This window comes from Wyeomyia smithii, chromosome 2 (assembly GCF_029784165.1).
Source record: "Wyeomyia smithii strain HCP4-BCI-WySm-NY-G18 chromosome 2, ASM2978416v1, whole genome shotgun sequence".
Lineage (NCBI taxonomy): Eukaryota > Metazoa > Arthropoda > Insecta > Diptera > Culicidae > Wyeomyia > Wyeomyia smithii.
This window is the reverse complement of record NC_073695.1, coordinates 86,209,270-86,236,886: the sequence shown is the minus strand read 5'-3', so window position 1 is coordinate 86,236,886 and position 27,617 is coordinate 86,209,270. Positions and strand designations below refer to the sequence as shown.

Sequence of the window (27,617 nt, the reverse complement as noted above, 5' to 3'; positions counted from 1 at the left end):
CTCTTGGCCTCGTGAAAATAACAGTGGCTATTTCTTGAACGCTAGTCTTGTCATGAATTGAGCTAGACTGAGCTATACTGCCCATAATCGCATACTTGTAACAATTGCAAAATTGGTTGTTCGAGCAAATGACTCTTTTATATTTTGACTTTAAAGGGTTTGTTCCCAATATATTATTGCAAATAGACAGTTCAACTAAACTTAGTATCATGAAGAAAGCACTACTTTACACTATGTATAAATTGAACATTACTTTTGCAGGCAAATTGGTTGAAATTTTTGCAATGATACTTTTATGCCGTCACTTTCAAGCTACTTTTGGAATATATCACAGGGAAAATAAAGTTTTTCTTGTAATCAACAAGCATGAGCTGAACATTAGAAACGGATCACCGGTGGTTGGGTTCCGGATCAGAATAACTTCCGAGTTTCAAAGGAAGCAGTTGTGGATTTGGATGGAAGCTTTTTTGTCAAAAAAAAGTTGAAAAAGTCAAGTGGTGTGACAATTATGCGGTTATTTACGCTATGTGACAAAACAACATAAAGCTATATATTAACTATAAGCGAATTTTTACATATATAAAAAGTACATACTATTTCAAGCATTACCCAATAAAAAGCACGAAATCCATAAAATGTCGAATGTTACAATTATGCGATTATGGGCAGTATATAGAAGTCCTGTGTCGTATCAGAAGTCGAATGAGTCGAGCCCGGGAAGTGTGTATCCATCATGATACTAAGTGTTTCCTGAGAATCTATTGTGAATTGACCGTTTTTATTTTTTAAACTGCCTAGTCCATTGGTGTGATCTTTAAAGAGCGCCTTGTGAAGTCTGGCTACAGCAGGCAAGCTTTCAACTTGCTCACATGTAAGCTTCCAATCCCTTCTCTTCGTAAATCGAAGAATCTCTCGATTTTATTTGGTTAGACATCTTTTACAAATGTTAATGTTGTGTGCAATTAAGTATTGAAGTAAACACTCACCTTTAACATTGATGTTGCTGCTACCCCAAACCGTGTGATGGGCGTTCGCGTCACATCCTATGAAAAGCTGTTTGTTCTCATCCCTCTAGTGCCCAAGTTAATTTTCAAATTGACTTCGAAAAAATCACTATAACACTTTGTAAACATGATTTAAATATTGATTGAAGCTTTTTAGAGGTTTCACTGAAGACCGTCTAAAGGCGGCACTGGGCACTAGAGGGTTAAGTGTGCAGTGTTGGACAAGGGCGGTAACTTCTCTGGGAGAAATCTCAACGTTGTCTTCCGGGAAATAGGTGATCTCCGTAATCCCTCGGGTCGTGGGAACCTCCAATTGTATTGCCACAATGTCTCTAATGATTAATTCTGTAAGGGGTGAAAATGTTAGATTTTCCCTTATAAGAATTGCTGCTCCAGGAGCAGTTTGTGTACTATCATGAAGAAGCTTACATTTTGATGTAGGAATTCCTAGAATTCTATTCTCATTGGACCAAGGCTCTTGGAATAAACCCAAGTCCAGGTTTTCACGGGTGAACCTGCTACATAGGACGCTGCTTGCTCTTTTTGCTTGGTGAAGGTTCACCTGAATAAATTTCGTATTATTCGGCATTGTTGTTTTGATTGACATTCTTCAGGGGCGTCAGGTGCTCCCTCTGATTGGAATGCTTTCCAAAGGTGAGTGTACTCGTTCTCAAAGCCATAGCCGGGTGTGAGGTACCTCTTCGAAAAGACATGGTTCCCATATTGTTTGACCCTGAGTTCTGTTCACCATAGTCACCATTGATGCCCTTGGTATTGCCCTCTGGATTGTGCAATTGGTCTTTTCGAGCTGTCCGAAATTGCCATTTGTCCCTTCACTGGAGACTGTCGTTCTGGGTTTTCCTTTCCAAATTTATAGTTGATGAGCATATCGCGATCAACTAGCGTCTTCATCGACGCCCCATCGACCGTGAGTGCCCACTCAATGTGTATATCATTTAACACCGAACGATTCAGGATTCTCCACGTATCAGTGTATAGGTTGTCATTTTGGCTTTCAATAATCGCAAAAAACGGCCCTTGCCGGTGTCTGAAAAACCACCATAAATAATCTAATACCACCAAATATAAACATTTTCGGAATCGAATTGGTGCTGAGATCAAAAATCAACTCCCGAGGATGTTCTGGAATTCAAAATATTGACTTCCGGTTTGTGGAAAACAGTTAAAATTGACCAAATACCACGCCATATGAGTACTCTCGGAATTGGGTAATGTCCAGAAACATTGAAACGATCCCAGATGCTAGTTTGAATTCCAAGATGGTGACCTACAATTTCCGGAGAACAACCTAAAATGACCGAATGTTACCCAATGTGGGTATTTATTAACTTCAAACGCGATTTTCAAATTCCGTAAAATGTCCAAAATTGGCCATTACCACCTCATACGTGTACTTTTGGAATCAGAACGATGTCAAGAGACCTGAAAACGACTCCATACGAAACGTAAGTCACCATCTTGAATTTGAAAATGGCATCTGAAGTCGATTTCCGGTTTCAGGGCATCATTTTAATTCCAGAAATACACATATTGAGGGGTACTCGACCATTTTAGTTTGTTTACGAGAAACCAGAAGTCGCCATCTTGGAATCCAAAATAGATTCTAGGGTCGGTTTATGGTCTCAGGGTAGCATCCCGGTTTCGGAAATACCTATATTGTCTGATATTAGGCAACATTTTGTTGTTTTCCAGAAACCGGAAATCGTCTTTTGGAATCCTCAATGGTGTTTGGGGTCATTTTCCAGTTTGTAAGCATCATCTCGATTACGAAAATACACATATTAGGAGGTTTTCGACCGATTTTAGGTTGTTTTCTAAAAACCGGAAGTCGCTATCTTGGAACTCAAAATGGTGTCTGGACCATTTTCCTATCTCTAGGCATCATCCTGGTTGCGAAAATATCTATGTTGGATGGAAAACATTTGTTTGTTACGATAACAGAAACTTAGTGCGTACTTCTGCCCCGCGATATATGCGTACTTTTGCCTTGCAATGAGTTTTTCAACTGGCTTGATTTTTATGACAAACACCAGAATATTTTCGGTAAAACAAATTCAACTTACAAACCACAATTATACAAGAGTTTTTTAGGTTCAGTTGTTTTCTAGTTTCTGTAATTTCCGAATGGGAATCGTAGTTTCCAAAACTAAGCAAATTAGATCAAAACAACTAAAAACACATTTTTCCTCATAACTTCACACCATTTAAACGGAATCGTATATGTTTACATGTGTGATCACCTGACGTTATTATGCTGCCAATTCATGCAATGTTGCCCGTTTATAGGCCCTTTTTTTAATTTTCAGTTCTGGCATCACTGTGGAGTATGAATGCGAGAGAAATATCAATAACTATCGATGACCTTGAAAGCTCAACAATTCAATCCTTAGCTGGTAACTATCGATAATTATCGATAAGTTTCCATGTCTAGCTGACCGACGTAAGCCACTTCCCAGATGGCTCACATCTCGTAAGCAGCGGGAGGTGCACAGGCCCCCAAATTAAGTGAAGTCGCTACATTCCATTCCCATCAGTCAACCGACGCAACCTTTCTTTCCATAATCTTTACAGAGTATATTTTCCATATTTCAAAGACAACTCGTAAAGCAAATAAGTAAAATAGTTGAAAAAGAAATTCTTTGTTTGAAAAATTGTAAATGACAAGAACATAGCCAAAGGCAGACTACTGATTTCTAATCGATAACAAATACAGTTAAGGGGTCCGGTGCCCACATACATGATATTATACATGTAATACATGTAATACAAACCAAAAACAATAAACTAATAAAAGAAAACAAACATGCATTAAAATAACAGAAGTGTTGTATGTAAAACCACGACCGCAAGGTTGACGTAGAACTGAATATGGTTGTTTGTTATGTTACTTCCATTCGAGAGTGATTAATAACAAACCTTTCATTTAACACTTATGGCATAACTTTCTAGAAATAATGTGATGACACTGGCTGGAAAAATTCAAAATGACAACAAGGGTAGACATTTTTTTTGTAGAATTAGACTACTGCGTTCATTGTCTAGAACTTATGTAGTAGGTCTAGGGTAGACTGACGGTCATTTTAAAATTGAAGATGTTGACTCCCGGTTCCTGGAAAACAACCGGAGAGGGCCAAATACCACCTTATATAAATATTGCAGGGACCGGGATGATATTCATACGCCATAAATCGGATTCAGTTGTTATTTAGAATTTTTTTAGAGTCACCTTATTTCCAGAAAGTCATTTTAATAATGTTGGATATAAGTCATTAACATTGATATAAAAAAGTCTATCGCATTCTAAGCGTCTATCATTCAAAGAATTCGCGAACACTTCGAAAGCATCAATGCAAGTGTTGTAACGAACAGCTTTGTGTAGTTCTTCGTCAACCATACGGTCGTGCATGCAACCCTTCAGTTATTTGCAGCGCTGCAAACCTTCATTGTCATGAAAGGACTTTCAGTTGAAATTGAAATCTTTGAATTTCAATTTTCAACGAACGAGCTGAGAATGAAAGAGAGATGTTTTATTTGTGAGAAATACATAAACACGCTGCACAGTGGGGAATCGCTGGCCAACATCCAAAAAAAATTTTTTTCGTTAGCTGTTTCATAATATTATTACTTTATTGCTATAACATTCAAGTGTCTAAATCCGAAATTGGGGCGCAATATCATGTAATCTGAATTTTTGATGACTTTTCAAAGCTTGGCGAACTGACGTTTTTTGTCTTTTTTTTTTTTAAAAAGGTACATTACTTTGAAACGCTCTGTAGCTTCAATGACAGATTTTTTTGACGTCAAAGAAAAAGTTGTTGTAAATATTGTACAAAACAAACCCTTTTCATTAGATATTGTAAAATTTGGTCATCATAGGCCTGACACTAAAAAAAATCTAAAAAAACGTGATTTTTTGTAGAAAAGTAGCTTGAAAGTTTAGTTGCCGCAGTTTGCCACGGTTGTGACTACATTCAAATTTAGGTAAAAACGTTAGCTTTCAAATGCATACTGTCCGCTGCTGCGCAAAACTGCGCAAATTGTCACTTTAGTGAAAAAAGCGATAGCGGTTTTTTTTTTCATTTTTTTTTGAGTTTGAAATTTCAGCCAGGATTAATTTTAATCATAACCATGATACCCCATTGATGGAAATTTATGATATCGAACTCAATCCGTAAGAATAAAATAAAAATTTGGGCGAAAATTACAAAATTTATCAATTAAAAGTTATAAAATAAGTGTTAAATAAGAAAATAGTAAACAAATCTTTATGAAACATTTATTTATGTCAAACTTTATCATTTTCTGCAAACTCAAAACAATATTAAAAACATTCAGCCCTTTTCAATTTATGATCATGAAATTCGCTGAACTGATTGAAGTGATAAATACTAGCAGGAAATTCATACCATCAAACTCCGGCTAACAATAGCCCGTTTGAAGATTGCTTTTGCTTCGCACTCGTTGGCATACAAAAGTAAAGCACACATTTTGCTTTATGAGAAAAAAAAACAAAGAACAGTCGTCGCCCTCCACATCTTTTCGTATTCATTTAGAACGTTGTGTCATTCCAGTGTCTTGGTTTTCAAATTCATAAATTCGTTGAATTTTATTATGGAGCCTTCAACTTCAACGGCACCACCTAATTCAATGTCTAGTAAGTTGTCAATTCATGGTGTTATACATGTATTTAAAGAGGACATTCAACCATAGAAACCGGATTAGGGAGATAACATATATATGAAACAATGAAACATCGAAAATTACTAGAAGAAATGAAAATTGCAGCGAAAGACATTTTTTCTGCTGATAAGTACAATGAACTTCAAATTTTCTGGAAACAATTCAACATGAAATTTAAGCGATCACAGCGGAAGATGATGATGCTGATGATGATTTTTTCAATTTGTAATTGGTTTGTATTACTTATGTTGTTTTAGTTTATTAAAAAAAAAAAAAAATATATATATATATATATATATATATATATATATATATATATATATATATATATATATATAGGCAAAATTTGTTCAGTTCGACGGGTCGTCCATAAATTACGTATTTTTTCAATGAAGAGGATTCCCGGTGGCACTACTGGTGGTCGAAGAATATATAATTCTATAAAAAAGGACAAAAGTGCCAAAAATATATTAAAAATTGGATTTCGTGCTTTATGGACGGCCCCAAACAAAAAATTGATGCCAAATTCGTGTTCAGCGTCCCAAAATTATGTAAATACCAAGTTTTTGTTGCATTTATCGACACATTTTTTGCTTGGCCAGCCTTTGTATGAAGTCGCCACACTGTGCGCTGGGGTTTAGGTAAAATATGCTGTTTTTCATCATTTTGCCGGTAACCTTTTTGCACTTTTCGTTTTTTTCTTGTACTCTTATAGCGCTTCTAAATAGAGTCGCTTATGTTTCATACAGTAACAAAAGTCATGAGCTATGACAATGACTAAGATTATGCTCCAACTATTAGAAATATAGCATTTTTATATATTTTATTTCGACATATTGTCGCAATTTTCTTTTTTATCAATTTCTAGTGTGTTTCAACTGGAGATTCACTCTCCAACAAAAAAAAAACCAAATATAAAACAACATAAAACGAGAAATTTCCAAAAATGTTCCAAATTCCATACAAAACGCGAAATTTTTCATAACGAGATTTGTTTGTGTGCGTGGATAGACAAAAATGTAGCATACCTTGTAGAACTGTCATCATCATTGGGGCTGTTTTAAAGCCAAAGAGGGCATTCCCCGTTAACTAGGTATGATATTCTGTCGACGGTGTTAGAGAAAGCATGCATCAAGCGACCAATCAGAGGTCAAAATCTGCATTTCAAGGCTTGACAATTTTTTAAGTACAATATTTCGAATAATCAAATTACAATTTTCTGCTACACGAAATATGATAAATTAATCTCAAATATCCATCATCTATATGTAATCCTTTGTGCAACATTACTAGCTGAGTTCCATGTGCGGTGGTTCAAGCTCAAGCTTAAACTCAATAAACGTAAAGTCGGCTTGAAAAATTTGATGATATTATTAGGAACATGGGGAATCCTGGATCTAGTATGCAGATAAATTTTTGTTTGGAAGTCATGCATTAAATCTAGCTTCGCTAGATCTATCTTTATTCGAAATAATTTAAATTTCAGAAACTGTAGAGAAGTTTTTGTTATGGTTGTTTTTGAAAAAAAATTCTGGAAAATTAAGAGTAAAAATAATAACTGTCCTCAAATATTTCTAAATGTTATATTCATAATGAGGCGAAATTCGATATTGCATTCCAGTATTTAATTGATTGTTTAAAAAATCCACAAAATTAGGTCATCTGCATCGCACGAACATTTGCGTTTGAGTTTTGCCTTTCTCCTAGAAAGGTATAGCAATCACTGGAAAAACCGAAGGTATAAAAGTGGTCCCAATGGCCGAATGTCATATACCACTCGACTACTTTCGACGAACTGAGCATTTTCTGTATGTATGTGTGTATGTGTGTGTGTGTGTGTATGTGCAACTTTTTTTTCTCACTCACTTTTCTCAGAGATGGCTGGACCGATTTTCATAAAATTAAATGCAAATGTAAGGTCTAGTTGCGCCATAGGTTGCTATTGAATTTCATTGTAATCGGATTTTTAGTTAAGAGGTTATGTATCAAAATGTAAAAATCACAAAACATCAATATCTCAGAAACCGCACAACCAATTTCAATAAAATTGGTTTCAAATGATTGGGCTGTCCCCAGAACCCTTAACTTTTGAATTTCGTTATGATTGAACATATGGTTAAAAAGTTATGTAAAGAAAAGTTATCCTGAGGTTGTTTAAACTCACTCATTTTTCTCAGTGATGGCTGAACCGATTTTCACAAAATTAGTGTCAAATGAAAGGTCTAGTTGCCCCATAGGTTGCTATTGAATTTCACTGCAATCGGATTGTAACTTTGTCCGTTGTTCATTCGACGAATCGAGCATTTCCTGCATATATGCATGTATAGGTGTTTGTGTTTGTGTGTGGGTGTGTACGTGTGTATATGCACCTTTCTTTCGCATTCACTTTTCTCGGAGATGGTCTGACCGATTCTTTCTATCTTGGTGTCAAATTTACGGTCTATTTGCCGCTTAGGTTGCTATTAAATTTCATTGTAATCAAACTTTTAGTTTTGGCGCTGCGTCAGAATGTGAAAAACGCTCTTATATCTCAGAAGCTATGAACATAGTTGAATTCAAATAAATGGGCTTTCAAACCCTTGAACAATGAATTTCATAATGTTTAAACATGTGGTTTGAAAGTTATAGAAAGAAACGAAACCCGCAGACTGTTTAAAACTATAGCTACGATCAAAATATGTGGCCTCAACATCATTTAAATTTAATATTGTACTATTTCAATGTTTGCGGCCTTGCTCGGGTTGCGGCCTTGAAGTTGAAATTAAAAGTCATTTCTATCATTTCACTTTTTGCCTTTCTCCTAGCCTAGAAAGGTATAGCAATCACTGCAAAAACTAAAGGTATAAAAGTGCTCAAAAGAGCCGAATGTCGTATACCCAGTGTTATGAAAATGACTGCAAGACAATGACAGCTAATTTTCAACTGATCCGGCTCTCATTGTATTGCACAGCTCTCACTGCTCCCCACACGTTCGGTGAACAGTTCGACAGCAACTGACGACAGTACACATGCAACTCCATACGGACTGTTTTTCTGCATGTGTGTGTGTAACGCTCTCCCAATCTCACTCGATTTTCTCAGAGATGGCTGAATGAAATCAATTGCAAATGAAAGGTCTAGTTGCCCTTTAATACCCTATTGAATTTTATTGTAATCTGATTTCTAGTTTAGAGGCTATGTATCAAAATGTAAAAATCACGAATCATCAATATCTCAGAAACTACACAACCGATTTGAACAAAATTGGTTTCAAATGAACGGGCTACCTAAAAAACTCCCAATTTTTGAATTTTATGGAATTGAACATATGGTTCAGAAGTTATGGAAAGAAACGTGTTCTGGAGACTGTTTAATCTCATCAGTGTCATATGGAAAGTCTTGTTGCCCCATGAGACCCTAATGATTTTTTTTTTGCGAACGGATTATTACTTTTCCTGTTATGTTTAAAAATGTGAAATCCTGCTATGAAATGGAACATATTCCGAAGACTACATAAACTCACTCACTTTTCTCAGAGATGGTTGACCCGATTTCTACAAAACTAGTGTCAAATGAAAGGTCTAGCTGCCTCATAACACCCTATTGAATTTTGCTGTAATCGGACTGTAACTTCGTCTGTAATGTATTGAAATGTGAAAATCACGAATCTTCATTATCTTAGAAACTACACAACCGATCTGAACAATATTGATATCAGATGAACGGGCTAGTAAGGGATATACTGATGAATTATGATTGAACACGTGGTTTCAAAGTTTGGCTCCCCCATACGTTCCCTTTTCATTTGATTGTAATCAAACTTAAGCAACCGTTATGTTTTAATTTGTAAAACAACGAAAGTCTATTATCTCAAGTATTACACGACTTATTTGAACATAACTAGTGTCATACAAACGAGTCATCTCTCAAACTTACAAATAACAAACTTCATAAAAATTTGATATACTGCTCAAAAGTTTTGTAAAGAAAAGAAATTCAAAGACTATTCAACACTATAGCTGCTTTGATCAATATATATGACCTCAACATGATTTAAATGTGGTATCGTACTATTTGAACGTTTCCGGTATCGCTCGTGATTAAATTGTTCGAAATTAAGAGTCATTTCTTATATTTCGCTATTTCTGAAGCACTAACATTACGTCAAATTTCATATTTTATACTTCAATTACAACATCAATATTTTAGAACCCAAAGAGTGAATATACCTTTTTGGATTTAAGTATTCATGTGATAGATTCACTCAGATTATTTTGCAAATAATAAGTTTGAATGAGAAAGGCTGAGTCTGACCGCTAGGTGGATTAATTTAGGTTTTTCACTATTTAATTCACAATTTACAAACTGCCTACATTTACATCACAGGTGCTAGGAAAGTATAACTATTCCAGTAACATGGATATACACTTGCCAAAAGCTGAGCAAAAATAGAAATTTTAAGCTTAGGTGGATCAGGTGTAAATCTGCATCCATTTCATTTGATGGCTTATCTTAATATAAAAGCACCGGTAAAATAAATTCATTATCCTGCCCCATGTTCGCGAATCGAGTTTCCCGATAAATTAGTAGCCATTTAGAGCAAATTTTGGCCCCTGTGACTAAATTTCTGTCTAGCAATCATGATGAACAAACCCCTCTCCGTAGGGGCATACCCTTTCTGGTATAAAAGTTATTTGCTTGCTACCCTTGCGTACGGTACCCGAAAGCAGCAGCAGAACCGCTTTCCGTGAGAATTACGGACACTTTCGCACTCCCATTGGTTTCTTCCGGTCCGAACGAGGCGGTATCGCCCATTACTCTAGATTTAACTCTCCGCAATTTTCGTTACGAAACGAACAAGTTTTCCTTTGAGCTTGCTTACCACACCATGTCGAATTGCGATTCGGGAAAACTTTTCCAGCTGGCTGCTACTGTACTGAAGTTAACCAGTCAAATTTATGTTCTACCTACGGACTTTATAGTGGAAACTTTCTATAGCACACGCCAGACTGGTAGGAAAATATATGAACCGGTAGAATTTAACTACCATATTTTCGATGATTTTTCTTCAATTTTTATTTTCAACACTTGTCATGATACTGCAGAGGACTGGAGCACACAGAATCGACTGGAAGGTAAAGCTCATCGCGTACTGAATCGTACGGAATTGAAATTCCATCATCGACTAATGACTAAAAGCTGATGAATTTTAGAGTTTTTTTTTGTTTCATCAAAGAGTCATATAGATATTGCTATTAATACTTATTACGAAAAAAAGTTTTCATTAGGACGAGAACCGAGACAATACTTTAAAGCCGTCAAAGTTAATATTTTTGACCAGTCTAGCTAGTATATTTGGTTATTCTGTACTGAATGCTAGTTCATGTTATGATCAACCTTCTGGAACACATAAGTACGTAAGTGTAACACTGAATTACAGGTAATCAAAATTAATAAAGGGAAACAGTTATAACGTCAATGGATACGGAATATGGAACTGACCAGGGAAAACTCCACAATTCCCAAACTTTTCATGGGTATAACCGTGGATGAAAGAATAAGTTTTCATATTTGCGGCTTTACAACCATTAACGACGTCCATGTAGAATAAGAGAGCATTATTAGTTGTAATATGGAAAGAAAAACAAAATAAAGCGAAACAGTTTTCATTGAAAAAAAAAGAAATCTCAAGACAAATTTGCTTTCCCCTTTATGCGGTTTTCTCCTTCGTATATTATTGCATGCTGGGCGTGGCATTTACTTTCCCCTCATGCGGTTTTCCCCTTCGGTTGAGAGATGTGAATGCTCAGCTATAAAAGAACGAGTGTCTCGCTGACAAGCTCATTCTTTAGTCGAACGCCGTAGACGACACAACAGGATGGAAACCGGAAAGCAGCAGATCGAGGAAGACGAACAGCGACAGCGGAGCGAGCTCACTTCGGCGATTACCCGCTTCATGCGGCGGGTGCCGAAGAGAGCTCACATTGAAGAGCAGCACGAACCCGGCAGATTCGTTCGACCGCTATCTCCAATTCACGACAATGGCGCAGCTGGTAGTGATGCCGAACTTCCAGAAACTTCGCACAAGTAAGTATATGTAAATTCTAGTGAATATGATATATGAGAGACCCTGGTTGAAAAGACAGTGGTCGACGGATGGTAATAATGTATCAGTACATGTGGTAGTTAATTATAATTAGTGGATCCCGATTGGAAAGGCGGTGATCCTTGAGATTTTCTATACCCTGTTAGAAAAGGCAGAGGTATATGTCACAGACACTGGGTCGAAAGACAGTGGTTGACAAATAAGAATTATGTACACTGAGAGAAAAAGAATTAGTGGATCCCGATTGGAAAGGCGGTGATCCCTATATATGTTATACCCTGAAAGAAAAGGCAGAGGTAAGCAAACTGGACCCCGATAGAGAAGGCGGTGGTCACTAATGCAGAATATAGCCAGAGGAAGAAAATCTGTGATATCTTATGAACCTCGATAATGAAGGCGGGGGCCATAATAATTGAATAATCCAATTTAAAAAAAAAATCATTTTCGAACCTGTTTAAATTTTAAAACCTTATTAAATAAAAGAATTATTAATGATTATAGAAAGATAAATAACATTACTTGTTTTTTTTAGGGTTATTAATCGGAAAGTTACGGAGAAACTTACAAATGAGTTATCCAGAGTGAAAGCAGAACTTGAAATGATGCGATTGGAGAAAGAGAAGCTATGTCAGATTTTGGCTAATAGAGGTCATGAAGAAAACGAGTTCTATACAGCTAGATCGAGTACGATGCGTGAGGAACAAGCTACCACAAACGAGACATTCCTCACAACGATGAGTTATATGTCCCGGAGTACTCTAAATATACCCGAATGTGCTCCAATAGCTGGCGAGACGGAACTAAACAAGCGATCAAACGACCATTGGAAAAACGTGTTGAATGCATCCATGAACCTTATTCAAGCTACCGATGAGTCAACTAAGATGAATTTGTTTCGTATCAAAGCTGGTCCTCTACTACTTGAACTACTTGATGGTACCAACAAACAAGACGGAATGCCAGATGAGAAACAAGATCCATTCTTGAACGCAATTGCCCGGTTGGATGCGCATTTTGCTTCAAGAGCATACGGACTGTCTCAGCGAAGTAAGTTGGCCAATATGGTACAAAGCAATGGAGAATCGAACATCCAATATGTACAACGGGTTGCGGCGGCATCAAAATTATGCAATTATAAACAGGATGAAGAATTCGAAGCAATTTCTAGAACAGTGACCAGAGGGTCGACAGATAGTCGTATTAGAACTTTTGCCTACCGAGTATTAATCAATGGAGGCTCCCTAACGATTTGATGGACCGGGTTCGTAGCCGAGAAGTGGAGTTACAAAATGAGAATGATTATTGCAGATTGCACCAGAAGCAATCTGCTACAGTAGCAGCCGTTACACGCTTTAATAATGTGCCACGTCAGCGTGCATCATTCGAAACGTATAAAGGATACAACAATCGTGGTAGAGGATCATTCAATCATGGTTAAATGAGAAATCAAAGACGTTCTCAAGCATGTTGGAGGTGTTTAAGCGCGTACCATACACCCGAGGATTTTTTCCACGTCAACAAAATATGTCGCAGTTGCAACCGCCGCGGTCACATGGCTAGAGCATGCTCTACACAAGGTAAACAGGAACTAAGCAAGAGACGCTGGATAGGAGAAGCATCTGAATCACCGGTCAAAATTGCAGCTATAGACGAAAAGGAACATAAATTGGAGGCAACGGAGGTAACTGAAGTTGAAAATATTTGAATTTTGGCATTGTTATAACTTTAACAAATAAATAATAAAAGTGATATGTTGAAATTATAAAAAAAAAAAAAAAAAAACAAACGAATAGTGATTTAATGTAAATTTTTCAGATGACACAAAGCATTGGAAAAGAAAAAGCAGATACGGTCGAATCTAGTAATCATGACGACATGGCAGCGTATGTCGTTGCATATGTTGCAGGAATAAAAGTGCTTTTTTATATTGACTCTGGTGCACAAGTCAATACAATTACATCAGAATCCTTCAGTTTCATTCTTCAGGATGAATCTGCTAGAGGAAACCTATATGAAGTAAATTACGGATCAGACAAAGTACTACGTGGATATGCTTCAAAAGCAAATATTGAAGTAGTGGCTACATTCTCAGCGGAGCTTTTTGTTTCGGACGAAAGACCTGCAACAATTGAAAAGTTTTACGTGGTGCGCGAATCCAGAGCACTGTTGGGATACAACACTGCAATTAGATATAGTTTGCTGGCAATAGGCCTTGAGGTACCAGTGAAAGAAAAAGCAACCTCGGAATGGCGATGTGAGTTCATACTGCACAGTGTACAGGCATTCTTGGAAACTCAAGAGTTTCCAAAGTTTAACGTTCCTGCTGTAAAGCTGAACTATGACAAATCCATGCCTCCCTCGAGAAATGTATACACACACATTCCAGCCGCTTTTAAGGAATTGACAAAGCAAAAGTTGAATGAGTTACAGGCAACCGGCATCATTAAAAAAGTGACGAATGATATGGATAAGAGTTTTTGCTCTTCCTTGTTGGTTATTCCGAAGGGTAAATCCGATATCCGTCTGGTAATCGATCTGAGGGGCCCTAACAAAAGCATCTACAGGACACCTTTCAAGATGCCAACATTTGAGTCGATTTTACTGCAATTGCATGGAGCAACATATTTTTCTACGATTGATTTAAAGAACGCATTTATTCACATAGAACTGGAAGAGTCTTCACGACACCTTACAAATTTTTTTGCCGGTGAAGACTGTACAGATGTTGTCGGTTGCCGTTCGGACTAACAAATGCTCCTGATATTTTTCAAGAAGTCATGCAAACAGTAATATTATTAGAATGCGAAGGAACCGTCAATTATCTGGACGATATCTTGATGTTTGGATCAACGAAAGAAGAACATGATCGAAATCTTCAAAAAGTATTAAAGAAGTTGAAAGAGCATAATGTCAGAATAAACAACGATGAATGTTAAGGAAGTTAAGTTTCTGGGCTTCAACGTGTCAAGTGAAGGCTGGCAAGTTGAAAATGAGAAAATTAATGCAATCATGGATGCAAGGCGACCTCAGTCCTCAGCAGAAGTGAAAAGTTTTCTTGGACTTGTCACATTTGTTACTGACTTCTTTACTCTATAGTCTGTACCGGGAAAGCTCAGTAGCAAGAGACCCTGTGACGATGGTCCCAGGATCGGCTTACTACTGGGTAATCAGCGGGGCTTCGCGATCAACGGTGCGGACTACTTTCACCTTGCTATTTGGGCTATTGTATTCTGATTTATATTTAAAATGCACTTAATTATGTAAAGGAAACTATTTTATTGAAAAGAACTATTTTTGAACGAGAATATTGAGTGATTTATTAATATTTTCTATTGTGAGTGTGTTTGTGTGTGGGTGTGGGGATGGCTGATGATCGGTACGTACCGCTGCTTAAGATGACGCTGCTGCTGCTCGGTGTGGGCGACGCTGCTGCCGTTGCGGTGGCGTAATGCTCTGCTTCGTTGCTGCTGAGGGTTGACGCTGCTGTGGTTATCGACGAAGGCGGGGAGCGGGGAGGTAGCCAACTCAAACGTAGTCTGCTGGTGTTTCTCTCTGGTCTTCCCTCGTTGACGTAGATCGACAGGCCCAGGACGATACCGGAGTGACCGTGCCGAGAGGGGTAAGTCCTCCTTTGCGGTGATGGCTCTAAGCCAGAGGACTGTCGCTGGTCCTTTACGGGTTAGACGTAGCGTGCATCCAGGGCTCGCTAGGCCGGTCGTGTGCTGCTTTAACCGTATGCCACGGTCTAAACTACGTTCGCTTGGCCAATTACGGGCCGCAACAACTCCTGTTGCCACTGACAACTCGTACAAGAACTCTTCTAATTTTCTAGATTTCAACGTTATGCACACGACTACCAGATACTATCTGATGATGGCTGGTAATTTGGGCTAGCAAGAAGGCTCTTCGCGCTCTTTTTTCCGCCAATCTTTCTCGATGGATGCGCGATATTTCGCGCCTTAATGAATTTGACACCCATCTGTATAACAGCTTTCCTCTCCCTTGACAAATCTGTCATACTGGATGGGTGCTGCCCATTTTACCACCCACTTGTACCCACTGTGTGATGTTTATATTGTTCAGTGTGCTTACAATTATTGGTATTTTTACTTATTTTATTTTGATTAACCCTACTAACCTATTTTTTTACAAACAACATCAACATACCAATACATTTTACTAACCCTACTTATAATAACCCTTGAATATTAACGTGAAAGTATGACTAAACATTTAAGCACAAATAAAAATCATACTGGATTCTGTAACCGACGGTTACACTATCCCTCCACCTCAGCAAAATAAATGTTAGAACTCTATTCTTGACATTTATTTTATATTCTCTACACACTACGTACTTCTAAAACTTACAAGACGTTACCATTGATAAATAACATATATTGAAAATTTACACGTATTTTACACAGTTGAATAGACAAATATACTAAGTGAGCAACTAAACACCTTCGGAAATCGTGATTGACTAAAAGCTAATTTTAATTTCAAATTTGCCATAATTTCACACATGTGATTTCCCTCCTATGCTTAGGCAACACGGTGCACACCATTGGTAAAATCTAGTACTGCCATTCATTGTTTAATCGATTCTCATATCGGGTAATTCGGTCGACGTTTGGTGAAACAATTCAGTCTACCTACAATTTGATCGCGTGCGGATGGAAACGTGTGGATCATTGAGTGAAATGAATTTACTTTACTCTATCTTGATTTATAAAGATTAAGAAAGTATGTCAGCGGTATTTCAGTGACTTAAGTGATTTAAGAGAAAGGTTGTTTTTTTTTTAAGGTATTTGTTCTTTTGTTTTAGGCGTATCAAAACGTTTTTGTTCCAAGGTTTATTCCCCCAGTTGGCCACCTGGGGATCTACAGGAATAACTCCTGAAACAATGTGGTTTCGAGGTTATTCAATAAAGGTTTGTGCGATCAAATACGATGCAGCTTCGTTTTTTTTTTAGTTTTCCCTAATCATTTAGGGGTTTTCTCTTATTCAAATTTTCTTTAGTTGTGCACTATCTAAAGGAAATTATATTTTTATTTCAAGGTTACGAAGCTTCATTCCACATGGCATTCATTTGAGCTAAGCTGTAGTGATTCATCTGTACATAAATTATTCACCATCTCTACTGTATTAACCACTCACATGATGATCAGACATATCATGAGTGAGACGATGAGAGGTGAAGAATCGCATCTAAAGTTCTGTGAGTTGAATACCTCATACACTACGAAGAACATCATGGTAGTTTATTTATTGGTGAGTTGAATTTATGTCGTTTATTTTACTTTGTACCGGGTCGAATATCCTGTGCTGAAAAAATTCCAAGATTTTTCCCTTGCTCGTCAGCCAATTCATAGGAACTACTACCCCGTTTTGCAACAACGATACATGGTGTGAAAAGCGGTCCATACTTCGCGTTAAAATTATCAGCTGCCGAGGAAACACGAAAATTCTTCTTGTAGACTTTCTGTCCGACTTGGTAAGTCGGTGCAAACTTTTTATGTCTCAAGTTATACACTCTACGATGTTTTTCGTGACTCTTCTCTAGATTATTGATTACCGTCTGCAAAATATTTCCCCCAACTTCTCTCCTGTGCTGATCTCTTACATCGATGGGTAATTCTCCTTCATCCCGCTCCAACCGATGTTCCTCGCCTTTCACTACTTTCTCGTGCCCATACAGTATACGATAGGGAGTATAGCCAGTGGATGCATGGATTGTAGTGTTCATCATCTCTTCTATTTCAGCGACTCTAGTATCCCATATTCGCTGATCTGTCTGCATATACGTTCTTAGACAGGCGTTTATTGTCCGGTTAGTTCTCTCCACCGGATTCGCCTGACTATGGTGCCTCGAATTAGGCCAATGTTTGACTCCTCGGTGGCTTAAGAGTGCTTGGAATTCTTTTCCCTGGAATGTGGTTGCATTATCGCTTATAACCACTTCCGGGGTTCCATAGCGCCTCATCCACTGGTCCTCCATTATTCTGCAAACAGATTTTGCATCAATCCTTTTCACCGGCACGAGCATTGTCCATTTAGAAAAACAATCCAACAGGACTAACAAATGGCAATTTCCTGTCCGGCTTCTAGGCAAATTTTGGATGAAATCCAGAGCCACGATCTGAAACGGGCGATCAGTTAACCTTTGCTTTCCCATGGGTGGAACCACTGGGGAAGACGAAGGTTTACATTGCTTGCAAATGTCGCAGGCCTGAATATAACGCTTGGTATCTGCTGCCATTCTGGGCCAGTAGTACCGAATCTTCAAGCGATGTAATGTTTTTTCATATCCAGGGTGCAAGCAGTCATCGTGCTCCTGTTTTAACACAATTTTTCGCAGTTTTTCTGGCAGGCAAAGTTTCCAGTCGTACGTATAGTCTAAAACATCAGAGATTCCAGACACCAACTTGTACAACTTTTCCTCCTCAATTTTAAAGTCCGCGAAACTATCTGGTTCATTTTCGACTTTTCTATACAGGTTAGCATACCAGCAGTCAGAAGTAGTTAAATCCACAGATTCGACTGCCCTGGAAAGTGCATCGGCAACCACGTTTTCCGATCCCTTTCGGTGCTGCACCTGCATGTCGTATTGCTGTAGAAGAATACTCCAGCGGCTGAGCTTCGAAGAAGGCTTCCATTTAGTGTTCATAATGAACGAAAGAGCTGATGAGTCCGTCACGAGAGTAAACCTTGTCCCTTCGACATAGGGACGAAATTTCTCTATCGCTTCCAATGCCGCTAACCCTTCCTTTTCAGCTGCCTTCCATGATCGCTGAGATGTAGTGAGCTTTCGGGAAAAGTACGCTATTACGTGTTCTTTGTCGGCAAGTTCTTGTGTAAGAACCCCAGCTATAGCAATGTCACTCGCATCTGTTTGAATTCTAAATGGTAATTCAAAATTAGGATTGGCCAGAATGGGTGCTGTGATAAGTTTTTCCTTCAATCTGTTGAAAGCCTTTTCTGCTATTTCGCTCCATGCTACCATTTTTGGCTTCCCTTTTAACAAGTCTGTTAAAGGGCCTGTCATTTCACTAAAGTTTTCTATAAAGCGACGATAATAATTTACCATGCCTAGAAAACGCCTCAGTGATCTTACGGAAGACGGTCGTTCAAAGTTAACGATTGCCTCCACTTTTGCGGGGTTTGGTCTCATGCCGTTTTCGGACAAGATAAAGCCCAGATATGGTAACTCTGGCACGCAAAATTTCGATTTTTCTACATTAATCGACAAATTTGCGCCCCTCAGACGTTTTGCCACCTCTTGAAGGTGACGAATATGCTCTTCAAATGTGTTGCTTGCGACCACGATGTCATCAAGGTACACAAACACATTTGGTTCTAGCTCCCCGTAGCCCAACACTTGGTCCATTAGCCTGGACAATGTTGCCGGGCTATTGACTAAACCGAATGGCAAACGGGTAAATTGAAAAAGCCCACGGCCAAATACACGGAAAGCAGTAAATTTCCGTGAGGCAGGATCAAGAGGAATCTGCCAGAATGCTTTGGACAAATCGATGGTAGACAAGTATTTTGCCGAACCTAATCTTCCCAGTATCCTATCCTGGTGAGGCAACGGGTAAGCATCTTTCCTTGTCCTCTCGTTTAACTTACGTGCGTCCAAACACATTCTCACCTTCACTTTTCCTTCACCGTCATCTCCATCGGCTTTCTTCATCACTGGCACAATAAGCAATGCCCAGTCGCTGGTTGACCGTTCAACCACTCCGGAAGCAATCCATTTTTCAAGTTCCTCGTTGACATTTTTCTGTACCTCCGGCGACCACGGATACGGATTTAAGCGAACCGGGGGGGCATCTTTGAAGTCGTCGGAAAGTTCTATTTTGTGGGAGAGTAATGGTGTTGTTTCCAATTTTTCACCTTCCACAAACTACTTAAACTGTAGCTTTACCCGTTCTAGTTGTTCCATTTGTTCTTGTGTTAGCAGATCTTGTTTTTCTTGCTCATCAACATTCAGTTCTAAAGCTTCTGCCGCGTTTAACGAAGGTCTTTTAACTGTGGGTTCTATGTCGAATAGCCGCCAGAAATTGATTCCGAGAATCAATCGGCGTTTCAGTCCTGGTGCTATTAAGGTGGTTACAATTTTCGTAATTCCGTTAAAGGTTACTGGCAGATTTACGTACCCAATGACTTTTAATTCATTACCTCCAGCGGACGACAGCTTTGTCTTGGTGTCGAAAACTTTTAACCTCAAGGCGTCAAGCAGCTTTTCGCCACCTTTCCCTAAAATAGACACCTGTGCTCCACTATCCAATAGCCCTATCATTTTTATTCCCATCGCCGACACTTCGACAAACGGTCTATCATCGTTTTCTAAATTTAATTTTAGCTCACCCACTTCTGAGTTGTACGGAACAAAAACTGTCGAAGGCTTTTTGACTACAATTCGACGACCTTCTACGCCGACTTCTGTCCGTTTTTTGTACAATAGGGACAGTTGTCGGTTCTAAAGTCGTAGAATCCGCAAACCGTGCAGAAAAGTTCCCTCTCTCTCAGGCAGGACTTGTAGTGGTGGAACTTTCCTCTGCAGTTGAAGCAGACAAGTTTATCAGGAATTTTGTAGTTTGTTAATCTGCGCTCTAAATCTCCTCTACTTGAGCTTGGCTGTGCATTGTCCTTGAAAGGATACGCTTTCACAGGCAATGGTGTTTTAAACGGTTCGGGTTTCTGCTGCCAATTCAACCTCTCCCCGCTAGCAGGAGGGTTCCATGGTTTCCCATCTGGCTTATTTGCTCTTTGGTTGCTAATGTAATTTACCTCGTGTACCTGAGTGAACTTTGGTTGCTTATCCTTAGCTCGGTACATCGGCATGTTAACGGAGTCCAATTTCCTTCCCCATTGCTTCAGCGATTTCAGGTTTCTTACGCCCTTTACTACTAAAGCATTTTTATAATCGGAGCGTAGGTTCCTGAAAATGATATCAAATTTGCGTTGCTCACTAGGTTGAACAGCCATGCACTGAAAAATTTCTATGACTGCATTATAGTAGTCTTGAAATTTTTCAGACTGCTTCTGCCATCGGTGAGTCGCTTGTTGTTCGTAATGGAAGTCCATGTCTGGAGGTTGAAACTCTAGCTTCAACTCCGTCACTAACTCTGTCCAATTTTGAAAATCTTTATTACTTTTTCCCTCAATGTACCAAGCCCTAGCATCTCCAATGAAAAGATGAATTGCTTCATTGAACAAGGCTCGCTTGCTCATGTTTTCCGCTTCAGCCATGAATTCGACTTCTGCGATAAATTTATTCAACCTTTTTCCTTCATCTTTACCATCATACTTCATTCTCCAGTCCGCTACTGATCGTGGAGAGCGTCTGGGAGCATACGATCTGTCGCTATCCTCACTGGAGGAGCTACTCAAACTGGAACTAATTTCTGTTTCTGCGTTGTATTTTGTTCTACTATTTTGCCTTTCCGTATTCTTATTCTGTTTTCCTTTCTTTACCTCTTTCTTGTTTTCCACAGCATTTCCCTGATGTTCATCCTTCAAACAACTTTTTCCTTTTTCTTTTAAGTCGTAACTGCTTAGTTTAGACTCTATAAAACCTTCCAAGTGTTTCAACATTTTGTTCATAATTTCCTCTGTTTGTTTTCCTCTCACTGTTCGTTTTCTTTTCGGTTTGGGGGTGCTGGCTTTTCCTATCACTTTCCTGGTTGCTTTTCTATTTCGTTTTGGCACAGACTCTAGAATACTTTCATCATCACTACTGTCTGCCCTTTCCATTTCCGATTCTTCTTCCCTAATGCTCAAATTGCTCATTTCGGCCCTAATCTGTTCTTCCGTTCGTCTTCTTGCATCTGGATCTACAGATAGCAAGGTGAAATGAACGTTCAGCATTTTCATCGCAACCATTTCCAATCCTTCCGTGTCAAAGTTCTTTTTCAACCTGTCCAACCTGAATAGCAGGTGGATTAACCTAGTCTTCAATACGGGAAGTTCAGTTTTTTTAGGTTTTCTATTTTCCAATTGGTCACGAATTTTCGCTAGTTTTTCATCCACACGATTCAGTTCATCGACGCAATCCGCTTGTGTCTCAAAATACGCAACCGTGAAAACATTAGTTTCACGTTGCTCTTTCAATTTGTTACGCAATTTCCTTTTCTTAGCATCACTGGAATCACTAGTTTTAAATGTTACTTTTCGAATTAGCAACTCATGCTCAATCTCATCCGTAAGCAGATGTTCTACGTTCATGGAACGATATTGCAACATGAATTCTGAATTCATTTTTGAATTGTTTATCAATAAATAATTTTTGACAAATAAAAAGTTTTGAAATAGTCGAACAATAATGTTATTTTTAAAATAGAGAATCAATTGAACAATGTATGGCAAATAATATGAATAAAAATTTTCTGATTTTGTGTTTTCGTGTGCTTATTTACTATTACTTTCAAATAATTCAGGACCTTTTTCTGTATTTTCACTCGGACACTGTCCAAGTTTTTATAATTTGAATCAATCTGCTATATCCGAAAATATCGTTGTTGTTCTCTTTAAATTTTGAATTTTCAACTGTTTTTCTGAACATTAATCAACCGCGATCTCTTTACAATGGCCAGCGTCTAGTGTAAGTATTCAAAAGTAAGTATTGCGCAATGAAATACTTGAGTGGTTGCTTAAGGATCCTACACAATCGGGTTGTGTACTCTCCCGCCGCCTAGGAAAAAATCCACCGATTTTTATATACTACTCGTTTCCGCTGATTACCTTTCGTGTGTTGTAGTTGGGCGCCAAGTGTTACTGACTTCTTTACTCTATAGTCTGTACCGGGAAAGCTCAGTAGCAAGAGACCCTGTGACGATGGTCCCAGGATCGGCTTACTACTGGGTAATCAGCGGGGCTTCGCGATCAACGGTGCGGACTACTTTCACCTTGCTATTTGGGCTATTGTATTCTGATTTATATTTAAAATGCACTTAATTATGTAAAGGAAACTATTTTATTGAAAAGAACTATTTTTGAACGAGAATATTGAGTGATTTATTAATATTTTCTATTGTGAGTGTGTTTGTGTGTGGGTGTGGGGATGGCTGATGATCGGTACGTACCGCTGCTTAAGATGACGCTGCTGCTGCTCGGTGTGGGCGACGCTGCTGCCGTTGCGGTGGCGTAATGCTCTGCTTCGTTGCTGCTGAGGGTTGACGCTGCTGTGGTTATCGACGAAGGCGGGGAGCGGGGAGGTAGCCAACTCAAACGTAGTCTGCTGGTGTTTCTCTCTGGTCTTCCCTCGTTGACGTAGATCGACAGGCCCAGGACGATACCGGAGTGACCGTGCCGAGAGGGGTAAGTCCTCCTTTGCGGTGATGGCTCTAAGCCAGAGGACTGTCGCTGGTCCTTTACGGGTTAGACGTAGCGTGCATCCAGGGCTCGCTAGGCCGGTCGTGTGCTGCTTTAACCGTATGCCACGGTCTAAACTACGTTCGCTTGGCCGATTACGGGCCGCAACAACTCCTGTTGCCACTGACAACTCGTACAAGAACTCTTCTAATTTTCTAGATTTCAACGTTATGCACACGACTACCAGATACTATCTGATGATGGCTGGTAATTTGGGCTAGCAAGAAGGCTCTTCGCGCTCTTTTTTCCGCCAATCTTTCTCGATGGATGCGCGATATTTCGCGCCTTAATGAATTTGACACCCATCTGTATAACAGCTTTCCTCTCCCTTGACAAATCTGTCATACTGGATGGGTGCTGCCCATTTTACCACCCACTTGTACCCACTGTGTGATGTTTATATTGTTCAGTGTGCTTACAATTATTGGTATTTTTACTTATTTTATTTTGATTAACCCTACTAACCTATTTTTTTACAAACAACATCAACATACCAATACATTTTACTAACCCTACTTATAATAACCCTTGAATATTAACGTGAAAGTATGACTAAACATTTAAGCACAAATAAAAATCATACTGGATTCTGTAACCGACGGTTACACATTCATCGACAGATTCATCTTGCAAAGGGCGGACAGGACACGTCACTTGAGAGCTTTGTCCAATGCTCAAATGTTTTACTGGGATCAGGATCTTGAAAACGAGTTTTGCTACTTGAAGACTAAGGCGTGGAAACATATCAATACTCTAGGATATTTTAGCCAGAATGATGAGACTGAATTGTACGTGGATGCTTCACCTCACGGGCTAGGAGCAGTTTTAGTACAGTATGGCCCTGATTCGAGACCTCGGATTATTTCGTGTTCATCAAAGGCATTGACAGCGGCAGAAAATAAATATCCACAGACGCAAAAGGAAGCCCTTGCCATGGTGTGGGGTGTTGAGCGATTCTCAGTGTATCTTTTAAACATAGCATTCACCATACGAACAGATGCGGAATCTAACGAATTTATTTTTGAAGGTACGCACAGAATAGGTGAGAGAGCAGTTTCACGAGCTGAGTCGTGGGCCCTTAGACTACAGCCGTATAACTTTAAGGTAGTTCGGGTGCCAGGTGAAATGAATATGGCCGATGCATTATCTCGATTGGTGAATGAATCACAGTCTACAGAATCCTTCGACGATTCAAACGAGACATCTTTTGTATTTTTTGGATACCGGCACAATGGAAATTACCTGGGACGATATCGAAGTTAAAGCAGAAAAAGATCAGGAACAGACTCTGGTTCGAGAAACGATAAAAACCAATCAATGGAATAAAACTCTGAAAAGATATGAATCAGAGGCACGGAACTTGAGAGTACTTGGAGCTCTTATCTTTATAAACAATCGAGTAATTTTACCTTATACTCTTCGCGATAGAGCACTAACTTCGGCTCACCATGGGCACATGGGTGCAGTTTCTATGAAAAAGATTTTAAGAAACTACTTCTGGTGGCCAGGAATGTCCAAGCAAGTGGAAAATTTTGTTAAAGGTTGTGAAACTTGCTTTCGTCTGTCCAAGAAAAATCCACCTATTCCCCTGACTAATCGGGAGCTGCCAGAGGGGCCGTGGGAAATCCTTCAAATCGATTTTTTCACATTCAAAGGTTGTGGCTCTGGAGAATTCCTGGTGGTCGTAGATACATATTCACGATATCTACACGTTGTTGAGATGAAAAACACTGACGCAGAGCACACAAATGCTGCACTGAACCAAATTTCTCAGACCTGGGGTTATGCTATGGCAATTCACAGCGACAATGGCCCTCCCTTTCAAAGCGAAAAGTTTGTGAAGAAATGGGAAGAAAGAGGTGTGAGAATAAGAAAAGCAATACCATTAAGCGCGCAATCGAATGGAGCTGTAGAGTGCCAAAATAAAGGGTTAAAAGATGTCATGACGGCTGCTAAATTGGATAACGTTAATTGGAAAATGGCTTTGGAACAGTATTTGCATATGCATAATAAAGTGAGACCACTGTCGAGACTTGGTGTAACGCCATTTGAATTGCTTGTTGGCTGGAGATTCAGGGGAACGTTCCCGTTTCTATGGGAAACGCTACCAGTAAACCAAATGGATAGAATGGATATACGCGAAAAAGATAATCTAACTAAACTGGATAGTAAGCAGTATGCCGATGGGGTCAGAGGAGCAAAGAGTTCAGAGATTGCGGTTGGAGATAAGGTACTCTTGGCTAATCATCATACAAAACAGAAAGGAGAACCAATCTTTTCAGGAGAACGTTATACCGTACTTACCAGAGACGGTGCAAAAGTTGTGGTTCAAAGTGACAGAGGTGTGCAATATTCAAGAAACGTACAAGATGTTAAGAAGATTCCAATCATGCTGCGCGAAAATAAGAATGCAGAACAATCATTTCGTGATGAATTTTCGTCGGAGATTCGACTTCCAGATTTTGATGAAGATGTTCCAACAGAAAATCAAACCGAACAAGAGAGACCCAAACGACTAAGAAAAAAACCCTCCCGCTTCAATGATATGGTTTTGTTCTGTGTATTTGATTAGAGTGTAGAGTAGTAGAGTATTGTAGAATAAGAGAGCATTATTAGTTGTAATAAAAGAAAGAAAAACAAAATAAAGCGAAACAGTTTTCATTGAAAAAAAAAAGAAATCTCAAGACAAATTTGCTTTCCCCTTTATGCGGTTTTCCCCTTCGTATATTATTGCATGATGGGCGTGGCATTTACTTTCCCCTCATGCGGTTTTCCCCTTCGGTTGAGAGATGTGAATGCTCAGCTATAAAAGAACGAGTGTCTCGCTGACAAGCTCATTCTTTAGTCGAACGCCGTAGACGACACAACAGGATGGAAACCGGAAAGCAGCAGATCGAAGAAGACGAACAGCGACAGCGGAGCGAGCTCACTTCGGCGATTAACCGCTTCATGCGGCGGGTGCCGAAGAGAGCTCACATTGAAGAGCAGCACGAACCCGGCAGATTCGTTCGACCGCTATCTCCAATTCACGACAGTCCAGACTGTGCTTATTTTTTTTTTTTCGCATTTGCATAAGTAAACTAACCAAGTAAGATAAAAATGAGCTCGTCTAAACTTTTTGCGGCTTGAGTTTCCAGAAAAAGCTTGCAAATATAATTCAACGAACCACGAGAAACGCTTACTACCTGAATGTCACTCACTTAACAACAGCGTTTCCAATGAACCTTGTCCCTTTAAATTCAATTTCCGCTTGAAGTTGTCTTTGCACACCGACCAAATTGAAAAAGTTTTCCATCCACCTTTGCTTCGATCGGTGCTCGCTTCTACATAGGCCGAAAGCATTGCAATACCGGTGTGTGACGCGAAATGCGCCACGATGAATGGCTGAAGAAAGGTAAACAAACGGTGCGAATGAGGGCAGGATTTTGATTCATTTTTTGCGATAACTTTGGGTCAGGAAGCAAACAATCAGAAGAACGACTGTTTTGATGAAAAAAAAAACTTTTCTGCTTAATGACGCTGAACAAACAACATTTTGGATGCTATTCTTAGGTTCATATCGACCGCGTTTCGGAAACTGTTTCTGTGCTCATGCTATATTCGTTCTTCTAACCAGCTGTGAAAATTAACAATAGGAATCAGTGTTACGAAAATAAGTCATTTTATTCAGGCGATGTAAGCGAAAAATGTACAGATTAAACTACAAATTTTCACGAAATCATTGAAAAAATTAACAAAATTGTCTTGGCTTCTCTTTTGTAACATTACAATTTATAATAAAAAAAACAAATTCACAACAAACGGCCAGAAACTAAATGGAGTGAAAATAAGAATGATTTCCGGTTGCTAAATATCGTTCCGAATTTGGCAAAACTCATTTCAGTGGTGTTTGAATATTTTAGGAAGCAGAAGCCGCCATCTTGAATTTTGAAGAAGTATCTGGAATTGATCTCCGGCCCTCCGGCATTATTCCGGTTCCGAAAATATCAATTTTGGATGATATTCACCAATTCTAGGTTATTTCTCAGAAACGAAAAGCCGCCATCTTAAATATCAAAAACGATGTTTCTCAGCAAGATTGTTAAATTATATTTTTGTTAACTAGCTTAGCTTTACTTAGTTCTGACTGTACATATCATTTGCTACTCCGTGATGGGTCCGAGCCACTCAAGATGCACAATGAATCAACTGAAAGAACGACTGGGAGTGATAATTCCTTCTCACTTTGCATCATTCAATGACCCGATTTTCTATAGACCAATGACGGCGGCGGCCACGTCCTTACAGTCAGATGGGGATATCGTCGATTTCATGCAACACCGGTACAACTCACAATATTTCCATTTCGAAATTTTGATGTCAAATGATGCCAAATACGGTTCAGTTTTATTTCACAAAGATATGTTTCCAGATTTACTGAAAACCTGAGTTTTGAGCTGATGTGTCT

The 27,617-nt window shown here is 38.9% G+C and overlaps 2 protein-coding genes across 2 annotated transcripts; both read left to right on the top strand.

Moving 5' to 3' along the window:
* Positions 1 to 11,562: 11,562 nt before the first annotated feature.
* LOC129719735 (uncharacterized) lies at positions 11,563 to 13,043 on the top strand. The gene is made up of 2 exons (XM_055671131.1): positions 11,563 to 11,771; positions 12,323 to 13,043. The coding sequence occupies exons 1-2, from the start codon at positions 11,563 to 11,565 to the stop codon at positions 13,041 to 13,043; spliced, it is 930 nt and encodes a 309-aa protein (XP_055527106.1).
* An 11,358-nt stretch (positions 13,044 to 24,401) lies between these two features.
* Positions 24,402 to 25,742, top strand: LOC129719733 (uncharacterized protein K02A2.6-like). Its single transcript, XM_055671130.1, has one exon. The coding sequence runs from the start codon at positions 24,402 to 24,404 to the stop codon at positions 25,740 to 25,742; it is 1,341 nt and encodes a 446-aa protein (XP_055527105.1).
* The last annotated feature ends 1,875 nt before the right edge of the window (positions 25,743 to 27,617 follow it).